We start from the raw sequence: 17,127 nt of genomic DNA, 5'->3' as shown, positions 1-17,127 counted from the left end.
ATGATGCGCTGGGGAAAAATGGTCACACTTCAAGAAAAGCAACATCTATTATGACACAGAACACGAAACAGTGACAAGGCGATTGCCGTGGTCATAGTTCTTCAGCTTCCCCTTGCCTGGACAAGGTCAGCAGCCCCTCAGCTGTTGACTTAGAGTGTCACCGCACAGTATGTGGAGTCAGGGGTTCTAGGCTGCTGAGAGAGTCACATTGTAAGTATGGGGTGGTGAAGCAGACTTGAAAAGTCAAAAGCATTGGCAGTTGTAGGGACAATCACTGGGACTTTTCTCCCCTAATTACATTTTTGGGTTTATAGATTCTGTCCCCTCTGGGACGAATTAATGAAGCAGTGAATGATCTCACTAAAGCTATTCAACTTCAGCCCTCTGCACGGCTGTACAGACATCGCGGGACCCTGTACTTCATATCAGAGGTGAATTATTTTTGCCTTGAAATGTATCCTTTCACAGTGGTAGAAATTTCAGCTTTCCTTCTACTTCAGAAAGCTACTATTTGGTAGATTTGGGTTTGGGGCTGTAGGTTGATAGTTTGTGATATAAGACAATTATGAAAGCATTTTCTGTAGCTGAAATTGAACTCAGGGGAGAAATATTAAGTAACAGAAACACATTTTCTTGCTTGAACTGTCAGCAGTAACTAATTCTGGGCTGGGGGAAAAAAAGAGTGGGAAACAGAAGAAGAGAAATTTGGTTTACAGATTATACTTTAACTTTTCTTGGAAATGTCAGCGTAGAGAAGCAGGTGTGCATATTATCAATGTGATCATTAAACTTAGGGGTACAATTTTAATTTCTTTGGGTATCAGAGCCCTAGAATCATCACCTGAACTAATGTGGCTTCCCAGACTGTAGCTTCTCAACCTAGCAAGATTACCTTTTATCATGAGTGGTATTTATAATTGCCATAGCTATTTTTGTTGGTTTACAGTCATTTCAATAACAATTTTCTATTGCAAAAGAAAATAGATTTAAAAAAACCTCAGTATAACGTATTTTAAGGTTGATCTATATCATAATTATTTTAGACTTCAAAATAATGGAATGTTAGTAATAAAATAATTTGTAAAGTATCTGTAGCAGATTATGACTTTAATAGGTTTTAAAATAATATTCTTTTGTGGTTGAGACAGTATGCTTAAATTAAACCTTTGTGAGTTTCTCTCATCAATTAAAATCAACTCTTTCAACAGTGTAAGCATGCTTCTAATATTTGTAGTCATAAAATGTTTCCTTTAAAGCCAGAAAGGGCGCAGAATAAATTGGGATTTAATTTTTTCCTCTATCAATTAAAAGTAGGACATGTCCAATATCTAACGAATACTACTTTTTTTTTTTCATTCTCCTTTTTGTAGGACTATGCAACAGCCCACGAAGACTTTCAGCAGTCCTTAGAACTGAACAAAAACCAGCCCATAGCTATGCTATACAAAGGTTTAACTTTCTTTCACAGAGGACTTCTGAAGGTGAAAGTGCTGTGCAATATGTGTACCTGCAGTGATGCTAGATCTCCTTTGTGGTGGGAGGAATTGAGCTGGGGTTTAGTTTGGCAGGTTTTGAAATGACATCTCACATGTCCAGTTGGTTTATTTTAGAAAGTAGTTTGAATCAACAAATTTATTGAGCTCCTACTGTCTGATACGTACTTGGAGGAAGGTGTGAAAGGGGAGAGGATGAAAGGTTATAAGGGAGGAATAATGCTTTATACTTAGGACAGACACAGTTTACAAAGCCTTTCTCCACATATAATTTATCACGTGTTGAATAATCCAAAGAAAGTAATATCAGCAGTGTGCTTTGGACACCATGGTGAGAAACTCTCATTTAAACTCAGGAGTTAGGAAGGTCCAGAGAATAAGTGGACATCATCTTGACTTGTAAAGCAGAGCAGAGTTGGGAATAAGGACGCTGAGGCTGAGAGGAAGGTGTGAGTAATGACCTGGGAGACACACCCACGCTTGTGAGGAGTTGGGGCTGGGCCCCCAGGAAGAGAGTCCTGGAAGGTCAAGAGCGCTCTGCTGAGCATTTTGACTTTAGCTGGTAGGCCCAGAGGAGCTCTGAAGTCTAGATTTGGGGGAAATAGACAGTTGAGATTCAATTTGTACTAAGGAAATGGTTGCTGATGGGCGGTGGCTGAAGAGGGTAGGGACGGGGGCTGACCAGGAGATGCTGCTGCATTCAGGTCAGGAGTGGCCAGATGGCCTGGGGGGGCCCTGGGGCTGCAGGAGGGGTCCCAGCACTGTTGCTTGAAGACTGCTGTCGGGAGGAGCGGTTGAGGGACAAAGGAGATGCTCTGTCTCAGCTGAACGGGGCTGAAAGTCACCACCAGCTGCCCGCTCCTCCTCTGCTGGGACTCTGCCTTCGCCAAGCCTGGTCCAGAAGCCTGTCCTGCAGCAGCTTCCCTCTTGCCAGGGCGAGGGGCAGAAACACAGCTGAGGGTGGAGCTCTGGCTCTCACCCCAGGCCTGGCACTTCCAAACTGCCTGATTGAAGACAGACTGGCCTGAGAGCCACAGACAGTCTGCCCGGCTAGGTGAAGACACTCATTCTGACCAGGAGGCGGAGAATTCAGAGCAGGTTGCACTTAACCTGAACTTTGGAAGGTGGGAAGAGCTTCAGTAGCACGTAGCAGAGAAGAATACATGGATGTTATTACACATGAACACACTCACTTGGAGGGTGGGGAGAAGGTTTACCTTTCAAAAGGCCACGAGTTGTAAATCCTCCATGTTACAGACAGTGCCTGTCACATAGTCGGTGCTCAATAGCTATCAGTGGGGCAAATTTCAAGGGCAGGGCATTGAATTGGAAGGTCGTGGTCTGAGCTCTTGCTCTGAATCTTATTATCTGCACTGCTGGACATGCTGCTTCGATTCTTTCAGCCTTCCACATTTATCAGGTAGAGATGATGCTACTCTGTGTCTCTTGAAGTGGGAGTGAGAATTACATAAAATAAAATGCGTGAAAGTCCTTTATAATCTATAAATACCCATGTGAGAATTTAATCGAAGTCTTATAGACTCTAAAAAAAATAACTCCCATCCATTAAAAACCAAACTAGAATTAATTTTGCAAATCTTATTTCATATACTTCATCTCCATATTTGCAAGTGTGCAGAGGTGGTCCTAATAAGGACCCTTTCTGTCCCCCTCAGATTCAGACAGTCAGTGCAGGCTTTGAGTTATTTAAAATGTGCTTTGAGCAGCTTCCAGATGATTTCTTCCAGTTTATTTTGTCTCTGCCGTCTATTCCTCTCATATTCTCTTCACCTTCAAGTCACCTTCAATTAAAAAATTCAGAATTACAATACTGTGTTCAGGATCTATCCCTTGAGTATCACATGGAGGAGAAAGAAATTTGAAATAGAGAAAAATGCCAATTATCAGTACTGAGAGGGTAAAACTATTTTTTTAAAGTAAACGTAAACAGTTGATTTCACTTTTAAGCCACATTTAGGAATGTAGGCAAGAAGGGCCCTTTGTGTTATTTCAAAAAGAATTTTTTCAGAAAAGAGTGGTAATAGAGACACTGACTAGAAACCAAACATGGACTCAAATTCAGTTTTGTCCGTTTCACATCTGCCTGATGAAAACCTGATGAAATGCTTTCATCCTCTGCGTGTTAGAAGCCCCCAGTGAAGCAGTCTCACCAGGCGGTTTGGGCTTTCCTTCTTTTCCCCACGCTCACCAACACAGCAGTGATGTGTGTAATAGATGGGTACTTTCTTTTTGCATTTTGTAGATCTGCTGTCCGAGGAAGTCAGAGTGTTTACGTATTGTCTCATTCATCCCAACGGCATCCCCATGATGTGTAGAAGGAGCAGAGGGTGTCCCCGTTACAGAGATTGGAAAACTGAGTGGTGAAATGCCTTAATTAAATTAATGAACCTAGTTTAGATATCTGTCTTTTTCTTGTTAAATGTAGAGACAAAGTATTAAATGGACCAACGAGTCTCAGCTATCTTTGTATCCTAAGGGTGGTCTCTCCAGGTCAATAGTCCTGAAATTAAGTGGACGGTTGCTTATTTAATATATGATATAATACATTAGAAATATATTAGGGTATATTACATGACAAATTTCACGGTTGTCCAATTCAGTAGATATATCAGACATTTTGGATATTCCTAGGTAATAAAAACAGCAGAAACTTTTCTGTTGAATTCTACTCATTTTGTACGGATGTTTCAAAAATGGTATATTCTGAACACACATTTTTATAAGCCTTTACTTTGAGGGTTACCTGTTACGGATCTGTTCAGTTATGCTGAGCAATCCCAGGGTGATGGCCGCCTCGCAGCTAGTAAGGAAGATGGCTTCTTAAATGGTGGTGATTGCATTTGCTATGCAGACGACTTCAGAGCCAGTTCACGTGCTTAGAGATAGGCTCAACAAACGTAGTTTCTTTGTTCCCAATGGCTTAAAATCTTGATTCTGCTATGTCCCCTCTTTGGCAGAATGAGGTAGAGAGCTGTGCAGTGATTAGACAGGAACCCCGAAACCAAAGACTCTTAAAAGCTGAAGAGAAATCAGACTTTGAAGAACTGTGGCGTCCAAGCATGCTGTAAGTGCAGTGGGCAGCAGATGTCCCCTGGGCATCTCCAGTAGACGTCCACAAATGCTCCAGGCTTCACACGTCCCGGTGGACTCACACCCTCCCCCGCCCCACGGCTGTCCGTCTTCCGTGCGTCCTCACGATGGTTAAGCCCTGCCCTCTGCCCAGGCTCCCAGCCTAAGCTCTTCCTGCCACTCCTCTCCCTCATCCCCAGATAGCCACCACATTCTTAGTGTGCCTTTTGAAAACCTCTCCTGAATCCGACCCTTCTTTTCTCTCCTCAGAGACACTGTCTCAGTCTGAGCTTTGATTACCCCTCGCCTGGACCACCACAGCCGCCTCTTCCCTGGGTTCCATCCTTCCCCCTCTCCAGTGTGCCTTTTCCGTGTTTGCCAGCAGCTATCATCTCCCTGAAGAGTAAACTTTGTGAGGTGTCCCCCTCCTCACAGCCCTCAGTCCTCGTTGCTTCAGGGCAGCTCCCAGACTGGAGCCTGGCAGAGGCCCTCCGTTTCCCCCTCTCCTCCCCGTGCGCCCTGCGCCCCTGCCCCTCTGACTGCCCCTGCGTGGTTCCACCTCCCCCGTCCAAGCTGCCGCCTTTCTTTACCAAGCTCCTCGTGCTTTAAGACCCCGCTCGGCTGTCACCTCCTCCCTGTAGCCTCTTCTGCTCTCCCAGGCTCAGTCAGTTGTTTCTTTCTCTTTTTTTCCCCAGAGACTTTTACTCCTATCTCTGTTGTAGCTCTTAGTTTGTATTCTAGTCACCTGGTTACATAACTGGCTTTCTAATGATACTGCGAGTTCTCAGAGGACAGAGATGATGACCTGCCCATCTTCATGTCCCCTTACCTCCTGCTGTCCCTGGCACATAGTAGGCGCTCAATACATGTTTGTTGAATTAAAAATGCAGTTGTAAAAATCCTGAAAGATGAAGACTATGTCATAGCAGGTAGCCTAATTAAGAGTGGTCTTTAACATTTCTTCAATGTTAAAAAATTATCCATTTTTATCTGTCTCCCAAACAGTAGCTATTCAGTGAGATTCCTTAATGAGGAGGTTTTGTCTCCAGTATTGCCTTTGAAGAGTTTCAAAGCCAGCCTCTCTTGCCCTGCTGGCCTCCCCTGAGAAAATCAAGAAGCAGGGGATGAATGACTTTCTGAAAAGACTCAATATTGTGTAACTTTTGCAAAACTATTTTGTGTACCTACCAGGGCATTAAATATTTATTGAGTGCCTACCATGTGCAAGGCATTTGATACCTCTAATGATTTTCTGCTATGAATTATCTAATTGGGTTGAAATGATCTATGCCAGAGGTTTTTAAGTTTTTTCTCAATTATGCTCTTAGAAGTTGTGATATTTTACAGCCATTAAGTAAGATATGTCTTTTCCTTGAGAAATGTGTGAAATATCTGTGTAATTTTTTATTACAATAAATAACATCACAATGAAAAGAACATTGAATACCCAGTGTAAGCCTAGGATGTTTATTCTGAAACAGTGGCATGTTTTATCACCAGTTTCTGCAGAGTCCCTTTGCATCCAGGGCTCCCCCCAAGAGCACAGTATGTGCAGCTCTGGAACCTTAGTGCCTCCTGGAGCTGTGCTGGCAGGAGCCATGCACCCCTCCCCAACTTGAAGGTTTCTCTTTTATTTTTATGCTTTCTTTTCCCTTGTAGATCATGGGAATCCTTCAGTAGCTATCCTAGGAGCCTTTTTTCTTGTTTTATCAATAATTTCATGTTGGGCTTGCTTTTTTGTGTCTCTTGTTGGTTTAATTTCAAACGCTGCCAGTTGTGATCATTTTAGATTATTTCATGCAGCTGTTAGGCGTACTTTTGTTCTATAGAGTTTTTATTAAGTAAATGATACTAAAATGAAGGTGTTATTGGTAGTCAAAGTCCTAATGAAAAACAGAAGCTGTTTTCCCATTTTGAAAGGAGAAACTTAAGGCTCTGTTGTTGTTCATAGTAATGTATTTGTTTACTATTGAAATTAAATCCCCATAGTTTATTGTAGTTTCTACCTCCCTTTAAGTCCTCCTGTTTTGAAAAAATCACTCAGAGACCATGTACTTTATATATACTGTATTAGTCCTTTAGTACTTTGAGAGAAACTCAATTTTAACAGTAAGCAAATGAAATAATTTTCTGTGTTCTTTTTATAGGAAGCAATTGAATCCTTCAAAGAAGCTCTGAAGCAGAAAGTTGATTTTATTGATGCATATAAAAGCCTGGGACAGGCCTACAGGTGAGTAAAGCACCAATACTCGGGGTAGGAGGGAGGGTGTATAGTGGGATAGCCTCTCGTAATGGGGATCTGGTTTTTAAAAATGCGTTTCTTAACCGAAAGAGATGGTTGTTGTAAATCACATAGGTGTTCACATACTTGTTGAGATCTTCTCTGGGCATAGAAAAAACCATGGGTAAGAGGATACTATAATGCATGTTACTGTGCCCTAAAATAACCTTGGTCTGTATATATTGGCCGAGAAAACATTAGTCCTTCCAACATAGGTGCTTTGAATAGTGGCATTCTAAGGTGTTGAGTTACGGATGATGCTGCCTTTTTTAGGCAGTTCAGTTCAGTTCAGTTCAGTCGCTCAGTCATGTCTGACTCTTTGCGAACCATGAATCGCATCACGCCAGGCCTCGCTGTCCATCACCAACTCCCAGAGTTCACTCAAACTCATGTCCATCGAGTCGGTGATGCCATCCAGCCATCTCATTCTCTCGTCCCCTTCTCCTCCCACCCCCAATCTTACCCAGCATCAGAGTCGTTTCCAGTGAGTCAACTAAGGTTAATACCACATCACGAGGATCTGTTTAAAGATCCTAGAATTGCGAGATGGAGATGTCACAAGTATGTTGCATCTCTGTCAGGAACAAGCAGCGAGGCTTGGCTTCCTTACTAAATGCATTACTCTGACCATCAAGGCTATTCTGACTTTTGGTATGAAAAATTTTTTTAGCATTCTGACCTGTATAAAGGTACTATAAATGTTAGGAAAGAGATAGTGACAGAAATCTCCTGTGAAACTGTTAGGTGCCTTACTCAAAAAGGATTTAATTCAAGAGCTTATTTATCTGACTTCATAGTTAGAAAAAGTTTCTTATACTGACTTGGAGAAAGTGTGTTTGGATTCATTCTAGGCTTAAGGGATGGTGTTTATCTGTCCTGTCCCATGGAATTGTTGGGAATATAAGTTGAAAACAGATCTGGAAACACCTAGGAAATAGTAAAGTGCTGTATAAATGTAAGTGGGTGTTATATATATATTTTATGTATTTATTGTTTATATAAAATTGACATGGGATATTTTAAAGCTTCTATCATTTATAAAATTTTTAATATACAAAATAAGGCAAGGCTGGTCAATAATAACCATTTTCACTCTGAAATGACCACAGTTCTAAAATATACTTCTTATTTCAAAATTTAAATTAGATAATGATTTATTAGATTTTAACTGAAGTAACTTCCATCTATGGGGTCACACAGAGTTGGACACGACTGAAGTGACTTAGCAGCAGTAGCAGCAACTGAAGTAACTTAACAGAAAAAGTAAATTTTAAACGTGAATTTGGTAAAATAAAAAAGCAAACACCCACATTAAAGTATCTTATTTACAGATTGGATCATAATTCTGAGGGTAACTTAATTCTGTATGTTGACTAAAACGCCTGTATTATGTTCATCACTGTTGTTAAATACCTAGGGAACTGGGCAATTTTGAAGCAGCCACTGAGAGCTTTCAGAAGGCTCTGTTGCTCAACCAAAATCACGTGCAGACCCTCCAGCTCCGCGGAATGATGCTTTATCACCATGGCAGCTTACATGAAGCCCTTAAGAACTTCAAGGTGAGTATCCATAAGAGAGAAGCACTGGAACTGCAATTTTGTATTATTCTTCTACAAAGTTTCATGAAATGAGTGGAGTTGGTGGGGGCGGTCAAGAATAGTGTTTAGACTTCAACAAAAAGAAAGAGGAAAGAACCATTGCCTTAACCAACAGACTGATTTACAGAGTGTGTATTTGGTCTGATTTAACCTGGAGGGAAAACTTTCCTAATTCCAGTTTATAATTCCAGATTAAAGATTATATAATTCCACTTTAAAGGTTCCTAAACTGTATGGATTCTAATACAGCCTTTTTTCCTTCAATGCCTCAGCGATGTCTGCAGCTGGAGCCCTATAATGAGGTGTGCCAGTACATGAAAGGACTCAGCCACGTGGCAATGGGACAGTTTTATGAAGGGATAAAAGCGCAAACTAAAGTTATGCTAAATGACCCTCTCCCAGGCCAAAAGGCCAGCCCAGAGTACCTTAAAGTGAAATATCTCCGAGGTAAGTCCAACAGCTGCAGAGTCATTGACTGTATGAGTGCTTAGAGCTGCAGGAATCATACTGCTTGTCTCTGGTGTTACCTGTTAGGCAGTTGAGTCTCAGGGAAGCTGGGTGACTTGCCCCAGCCACCCCCTGGGCAGTGGTGGTATCTGGACTAGAGCGCCCGTTATCTCCTGAAAGCCAGTGTTGGTCTTTTTTTTGGCCTCTTCCTCACATTTTTTTCTTTCTAAAATTAAAAAGTTTTACTTATGTAAAAACAATGTATTTTGAACTAAATATGACAGTCATCTGGGTATCCTTGTCTTGTCACATCTCATCCAAAAATATAGCAATGACAGGAAAGTAATCTTAAGTTTTCACTGTTAAATAAGAACTTAGTATCTTTGATCTGTCAATTCCTTCCTATCAGAATTCTCACATATTTTGGAGAACTTAAATTCAGATGAAAATGAAAGCAAATCTTTTATTAGTCAGTCTTACCCTTTTTCTGCTATGCATAGACATTTTTATTTTTCATGTAAAGCCCAGACATTTATTTTATCTCTTCCCTTCCCTTTTTCAGTAGCCCTCTATTACAGCACTGTCCAAGTGAAAAAATTGCAAGCCATGTATGCAATTTTAAATTACATAGCCATGTTAAAAAAGTAAAAACAAACAGGTGGAATTCATTTTAATAATATATTGTCTTATTTAACTCAGTACCTCTACAATATCAATTCAGCATATTATTGTTATTATGAAAACACTATTGGCTCTTTTACATTTCTTTGTACTAGTCTTTGAATACAGTATATATTATAGTTCATCTCAATTTGGATGCTAAATTTTCATTGGAAATACTTGGTCTGAATTTAGATTTAATAAAATTTAAAGTTAGAAAAATAGACTGATATATGCAAGTTATTCCAAACATATTGCAGTTTTCTAATAATTGAATAAAACATCAGTTTTAAGTTTAAATTTCTAATTAAGTAAAATTTAAAGTTCAGTTTCTCAGCCACATCTAAAGTTCTCAATAGCCAGCTGCTAGGGACTAGCCAGCTGCTAGGGACTACGTTTTGGACAGCACAGCTCTTTACTCTAAGTTGTAATTCCCTCTTTTTTCTGGTTTAGGAGAACTTGGACTTGCGAGCCATAGACTAAAGATGGGGGCGCCCAATATCCTGGTTCTTTCTGTACTGCTTCCCTAGAGGCAAGCAGCAGTTGGTCAGTCAGTTGATGAAATTGCATACACAGTCAGTACATCTATCAGTTGACAAGGAACCAGGCTCTGTCTTACACTGAACTAGCATTCCCAGACTCTGGAATTGAGTAGTGAGATCTTTCCTCTTGCTTATGGAAAGGTGGTTAAAGTTTAGGCAAAGTGGACCCAGATGGACTGGTTTGTATTTGCCCCTGGTAATAACTTAAGTCAGTGGCAGGGTACCTCCATTATCATATAATAGTGACTTGCTAAAATTTGGAGTTTCCACTTAGAATTCTTGTAATTAAAGAACAGTTTTTTATGAAGTATTTGTACTTTGTACAGATTGGCTATAAACAATTATGGTTAGCTGCAAAGAGTCGGACACGACTGAGCGACTGAACTGAACTGAAAAACTGTTTCAGCATATTTGGGTGTGTCAGATCTCATTTCCTATCTGCAGAGTATTCTCGATATCTTCATGCACATCTTGATACTCCCCTAACGGAATATAACATTGATGTGGATCTGCCTGGAAGCTTTAAAGACCACTGGGCTAAGAATCTGCCTTTCCTCATAGAAGACTATGAAGAGCAGCCAGGGCTGCAACCCCACATAAAGTGAGTTATTTAAATGAAGACTTTTTTTCTTTTTTAACACCAAGCTGTTAAGTTCATCATAACATCTCTTGCCTGATAATAGCTTTCTATCCATGTTTCTGATGACTTTATTTTTTAATTTTATATGTCTGGAAACACCTCTTTCAGTTTACCTTTGGATATATGATTTCCTTTTTAAAAACATTTTTAATTGGAAGATAATTGCTTTATAGTATTCTGTTGATTTCTGCTATACAGCAGTGTGAATCAACTGATATATATGCATATCCCCTCCCTTTTGAGCCTCCCTTCCTCCCGCTATCCCACCCTTCCGGGTCATCAGAGAGCACCAAGATGAGCTCCCTGTGCTGTAATAGCAACTTCCCACTAGCTACCTGTTTTCCACATTGTAATGTTTGTATGTCAGTGCTACTCTCAATTCATCCCACCCTCTTCTCCCCACCCCGCTGTGTCTATAAGTCCTTTCTCTACATCGGTGTCTCTGTTCCTGCCCTACAAATGTGATTTCTTTTAGCCCAGCATTCCATGGTAATTTAGGGTACTTTCAGACTTCAAATGTACTTATAATTCTTGGTAGCCTTTGATATGCATTATTTTTTTTTAACGTATCACTTTAAAACAAATTTCTTAACATATTAAAAGTTTGAAATTAGAGTGCTGGCCAATACTGCTACAGTATGGCAGAATAGATCTGCTAAAAGGCTGTCTCATCATAGAAGAATTAGATTTAGAATAGAAATTAATTCCTGGGAGTCTAGGTGCCTTAAAAATTAGGAAAAAATCTGTAAAGATCAGCCCCCTAATGCTTAAAAAAAAAGAGAAGATATTCGACCAGAGTGATGGGTGGTAAACACATATTAAAGGAAAAATATCCTACCCAGTGGAGTGCCTTGAAGCATGAGCAGGATGGGTTTGCTGACCTTCCAGGGGCTAAAGTGATCCAGTATTGGAGGCATTCCCACAGTCTCAATGGAAGCAGATAAAAATCCTGGGAAGACATTGGTGCCAATTTGTGCCCTCAAGTATTCCCACAGCTTAAGATCATTAGCATGAGAATCAAAACCAAGATGACCAAAGTCATTTATGAGAATCTATAGAAACAACAAACAATAGACTTTAACCCTTATGGACTTCACATATTGAAATTGTTGAATACAAACTCTACAATAACTCCAGATGAAGTGCTTAAAGAAGTTATGAAGAAATCATAAACATGAGCAAGAAACATGAGATTATAAAAGACCAGGTTGAAAAATAATTAGATGCTCTGGAAATAGAAAATACAGTCATTGAAGTGTAGAATTCAGTATACAGACTAAAAAGCAGATTTGCTATAGCTGAGAAGAGATCGCAGGATTGGAAGATGGAGCGTTAGGAAGTATCCAGAGTGGGGCACAGAGTCGAGGAGTTGGAAAACTTGAAAGAGAGAAGTGTGTAAACTGTAAGAAGGGCTAACACGTATCTAATTGAAACTTCGGAAGGAGAAAATAGAGGAGAGGCAATGTTTGAAGAAATAATAGCCAAGAATTTTTCAGGACAAAGGAAACTTATTAGTAAATCTATAGTTTTTCTAAAGCGTGGGGTAAATACAAAGAAATCCATTCAGATATACCATAAGTAACGGAAGAACACCTAGGGTAAAGAGAAAATCCTTAAAAATAGGAAAGTCACATCACCTAGGGTCAATCACTAGATTGTAAACCTTTCAACACCAACGGTTTATACAAATTAAAAAGTAAAAGTCAAAAAACCCATTCCAAGTTAAAGAAGTGCAAAAGACATGAACAGGTAGGAGGGAGTCAGGATGGTGGAATAGAAGGACACGAAATTTGTCGCTCCTGACAAGTGCATCAAGAATACATCTACAAACGGAACGGTTCTCACAGAGCACCTGCTGAATGTTAGTGGAAGACTTTGGACACCTAAAAGAACAGGAAAAATGCCCTTACAACCAAGTAGGATGAAAGAGCAAAGAAAAAAAAAAGAGGAATCAAAAAAAGGACTGGCAACCCTGGTGGGAAGCCGAAGGTGAGGGGAAGTCCCCACACTCAGACAAATTCCCTCATGGTGGGAAAATCAGCTGGGAATAGAAAGAGACCTTTCGGGGGTCAAAGGAGAACACAACGATGGTCTGTCGAAGGTAGGACAAAGTAAGAACTGCTTTCATGGTCTGTGCTGCAGCTCTGCACATCCCACCCTGAGCTGTGAGTCATGCATGCTGGAAAGCGGGGTTTGGGATGCAGACCCAGGCGGGGAACAGCTGTTGTCTTTGAAGAGACAGCCTGTAGGGAAAGGAGTAATGGGCTCCAAAGCTGGGAAAGTTTGTGGAAAATGTCCAAGACTCCATAGAAGTAAGGCTTCATTGTTGAGTGGCATGCAAGGGGCAGGGTGGCCATTCCAACCCCCTTCCATACGTGCTGGCTTATGCCTCTGCGGACATTGGAAGGGGCAGCCATCTGAGCAGGCTTGCCCACCCCTTAAGCTAAGGCCTCCTCTGCCCAGGTAGGCTCTGGGGTCCGAAGCAGTGCCCTTGTCAAGGCCCCCTTGAGCGCTCCTGCCTGAGACAAAAATCCACCAATGCTGGCAGAGGCTGAGTGCTAAAGCATGGAGTTAAAAAGAGAGCAGATCTGGGAAAAGGAATACTGTTGCCTGAGCAGATACAGCAGGGGCCAGAAGTGAGGGGCTCCGTTGCGGGGAATGGCCCTGGCGGAAGCATAGTCTGCCTAGGAAACAAGGCACCATTGTTGAGAGGCGTGGGAGACGTGGGCCTGCCGCATCCCCCACATGCCAGCCTCTGCCACCACCAGCGGTGGAAGAAGCCCCCACCAGAGTGACTGCATCCTAGGCTGTTGCCCTGCCTGCTGGCCCCTGCCACTGCAGGCAACTCATGCAAGCCCTAGTTGCGGATGCTGTACCCCTCATCAGCCTGAGGGAGTGTGTCCCAATCAGCCACCGTTTTCATTCCTTCTCACCTAGGCGGGAAACAGATGCGAGAGGGTGGTGCACGTTCAGGGTTGGGGGCCAAAACCAAAACTGAGCCCCAGGGGTGGGGCAACTAAGGAAAAGGAACAGAAATCTCTCTGTCCAGATGCTCAAGCCACAAGTTACATTCCTGAGATCAGCTTGGTAAATCCTGTGTCTGTGGAGCACCTGAGAGGACAACTATTCCCACAAATGAGGTCAGGCAGCAGTGGACTTTGAGGGTAAGCACATGTGGGAGTCAGGCCAGGTCAGAGCCTGGGCTAGCCCAGAGTGCCCACTGGGCAGGTCCAGAGACCTACCTAGAGGTATGGGAGGGCCTCCTGGGGAGGCGGGGACTGGGTCTGGCCCACTGTGAGAGTGAGGATACCGACAGAGGAGGCCCCAGGAAAATATTCTTATTACTGTTATTTTTTGTTTGTTTCATTTTGTTCAGTTGTTGGCGGTAATGTTTTATTTTTACCAGTTTTTCGAATATATACTTTTATTTTCCATTTTTACTTTTTTTTCTTGTTTTTTCTTTTTGTTCTTTGTTTATTCCTTTATTTTTTTCCTCTTTCTTTTTGATTGTTTTTATAGGTTTCTTTTATGTTATCTTCACTTTTTTGTTTATTTCCTTTCTATATATGTTTTCTTTTTCTGTTTTTATTAGTTTAGTCCTTATTGATTGTTCTCATTTTTTAATTCTTTGTTCTCTTTTTTTTTTTCCCTTCTATTCTTTTCTGTCTGCTTCTTTGTTTCTGTTTGGTTTTGTTGTTATCATTTCTCTTGGATTTGTTATGTCTGTTTAATTGTTTTCTTCTCTTTTTTCTTCTGTATATGTGTTGTGTTGTTGGTACTGTGTGTTTGGTTTGGTTTTTGCTATTTGTCTAGGGTTTTATTTGTTTTATTCTTTTTTCTTTCTGTTTTCTCTGGCTGCAGTGCATGGCTTGCAGGCTCTTGGTCCACTGGTCAGGGTTCAAGTTTAGGCCTCCAGAGTGGGAGTGCTGAGTCCTGGATGCTGGACCGCCAGAGAATTCCTCACCCCAGGGGATAGTAATTGGCATGTGCTCTCTCCAGGAGGCATCCATCTCAATGCCAAGACTTGTCTTCACGCATCTGCCTTCAGGCTCCAGTGCTGGACGTGCCAAACAACTGGCAGGACAGGACCGCAGCCCCGCCTATCAACAGACAGGCTGCCTAAGCTGTATTAAGCTCACAGACACCCCAAAACACACCGTCTGACATGGCCCTGCCCATCACGGGGAAAAAACTCAGCTCTACCCACCAGAGCACAGGCGTCAGTCCCTCCCACCAGGAGGTCTGCACAAGCCCCTGGACCAGCCTCACTCATCAAGGGGCAGACAACAGAAGCAAAAGGAACAACCACTCTGCACAGTAGGTTAGACAAAATAAAATGGCAGTGAAATATGTTGCAGACAAAGGAGCAAGGTAAAATCCCAACGGACCAAATAAATAGGAAGAGGAAATAGACAACTTACCTGGAAAAGAATTCAGTGTAGTGATAGTAAAGATGATTCAAGATCTTGGAAATAGAGTGGGAGCACTAATTGATAAGAAACAAGCAATGTTTAACAATGATCTGTGAGGAGTAAAGAATAGTCAGTGATGAACAGACAGTAACTAAAATGAAAAATACAGTAGAAGGAAACGATAGCAGACTACCTGAGGGAGAAGAATGGATAAGAAAGCTGGAAGATAGAGTGGTAGAAATAACTGCCAGGGAGCAGAAGAAAGAAAAAAGAATGAAAAGAAATAGAAACAGTCTCAGAGACCTCTGGGACAACTTAAACACACTAACATTTGAGTTATAAGGGTCCCAGAAGAAGAGAAAGGGAAAGGGCCTGAGAAAATATTTGAAGAGACTGTGGACAAAAACTTCCCTAACACGGGAAAGGAAATAGTCACCCAAGTCCAGGAAGCACAGAGAGTATCATATAGCATAAACCCTAGGGGAAGCACATCAAGACATGTTAATCAAGCTAACAAAAATTAAATACAAAGAAAAAATATTAAAAACAGGAAGAGAAAAGTAAAAAATAACATACAAGGGAATCCCCATAAGGTTATCAGCTGATTTTTCAGCAGAAACTCTGCAGGCCAGACAGGAGTGGCAGAACATATTTAAAGTAATGAAAAAATAAAATATGCAGTCAAGATTACTGTACCTAGTAAGGATCTCATTCAGATTTGACAGAGAAATCAAATCTTTACAGATTAGCCAAAGCTAAGAGAATTAAGCTCTCCACCAGACCATGTTTACAACAAATGCTAAAGGAACTTTTCTAGGTGGGAAACACAAGAATAGAAAAACTACAAAAACAAACCCAAAACATTAAGAAAATGTTCAGAGGAGCATATATATCAGTGAGTACCTTAAATGAGGATGGGTTAAATGCTCCAGCCAAAAGACATAGACCGTCTGAAGGGATACAGACACAAGACCTGCGTGTATGCGCTCTACAAGAGACTCACTTCAGACCTAGGGCCCGTACAGACTGAAAGGGGGGGACGGAAGAAGATACTCCATGATAATAGAAATCAGAGGGATACAGAAACAAGACGTGCGTGTATGCACTCTACAAGAGACTCACTTCAGACCTAGGGCCCGTACAGACTGAAAGGGGGGGGACGGAAGAAGATACTCTATGAAAATAGAAATCAGAAGAAAACTAGAGGAGCGATACTCATATCAGACAAAGTAGTCTTTAAAGACTACTGCAGGAGACAAAGAAGGACACTGCGTAATGATCACGGGATCAATCCAAGAAGATGTAACAATGGGAAATATTTTTGCACCCAACATAGGAGCACCTCAATATATAAGGCAGATACTAACAGCCATGAAAGGGGAAATCTGCACGATAATAGTGGGGCACTTTAATACACAACTTATACCAATGGAAAGATCATTCAGATAGAAAATTAACAAGGAAACACAAGCGTTAAATGACACATTAGACCAGAGAGACTTGATATTTATAGGATATTCCCTCTGAAAGCAGCATACACCGTCTTCTCAAGGGCACATGAAACATTCTACAGGATAGATCACATCTTGAGTGACACAACAAGCCTCAGTAAATTTAAGGAAATTGACATCATATGAAGCATCTTTTCCAACCATCACACTATGAGATTAGAAATTAATTACAGGAAAAAACTGTAAAAAACACAAACACATGGAAGCTAAACAGTAGCTTCCTACTAAATAACCAAGAGATCACTGAGACATCAAAGAGGAAATTTAAAAATACCTAGAAACAAATGACGATGGAAATGCAACTGCCCAAAACGTATGGGATGTGGCAAAAGCAGTTCTAAGGGGGAAGTTTATAGCAATACAGTTCTACCTCATGAAAGAAAAATCTCAAATAAACTACCTGACCTTACATCTAAAACAACTAGAGAAAGAAGAAGAAATAAAACCCAAGGA

The 17,127-nt window shown here is 41.2% G+C and overlaps 1 protein-coding gene across 8 annotated transcripts in view; it reads left to right on the top strand.

Annotated features, from left to right (window-relative positions):
- TTC13 (tetratricopeptide repeat domain 13) overlaps nucleotides 1-17,127 on the top strand; it is a 79,501-nt gene that overhangs the window by 37,988 nt on the left and 24,386 nt on the right. For 4 of the 8 annotated variants that reach the window (XM_055425825.2, XM_055425826.2, XM_055425824.2 and 1 more), the window contains 8 exons: nucleotides 315-431; nucleotides 1,371-1,481; nucleotides 4,472-4,578; nucleotides 6,084-6,204; nucleotides 6,731-6,813; nucleotides 8,282-8,423; nucleotides 8,735-8,909; nucleotides 10,556-10,712. In XM_055425825.2, coding sequence (XP_055281800.2) covers nucleotides 315-431; nucleotides 1,371-1,481; nucleotides 4,472-4,578; nucleotides 6,084-6,204; nucleotides 6,731-6,813; nucleotides 8,282-8,423; nucleotides 8,735-8,909; nucleotides 10,556-10,712 — 1,013 coding nt within the window. The remainder of the gene's footprint in view (nucleotides 1-314; nucleotides 432-1,370; nucleotides 1,482-4,471; nucleotides 4,579-6,083; nucleotides 6,205-6,730; nucleotides 6,814-8,281; nucleotides 8,424-8,734; nucleotides 8,910-10,555; nucleotides 10,713-17,127) is intronic. The other 4 variants (XM_055425831.2, XM_055425829.2, XM_055425830.2 and 1 more) reach the window with 1 other exon arrangement.

Source organism: Moschus berezovskii, chromosome 12 (assembly GCF_049115385.1).
Source record: "Moschus berezovskii isolate FMDL1 chromosome 12, NW_MosBer_1.0, whole genome shotgun sequence".
NCBI lineage: Eukaryota > Metazoa > Chordata > Mammalia > Artiodactyla > Moschidae > Moschus > Moschus berezovskii.
Note: the sequence above shows the minus strand (reverse complement) of the source record. Positions and strands in the feature narration are given on the sequence as shown.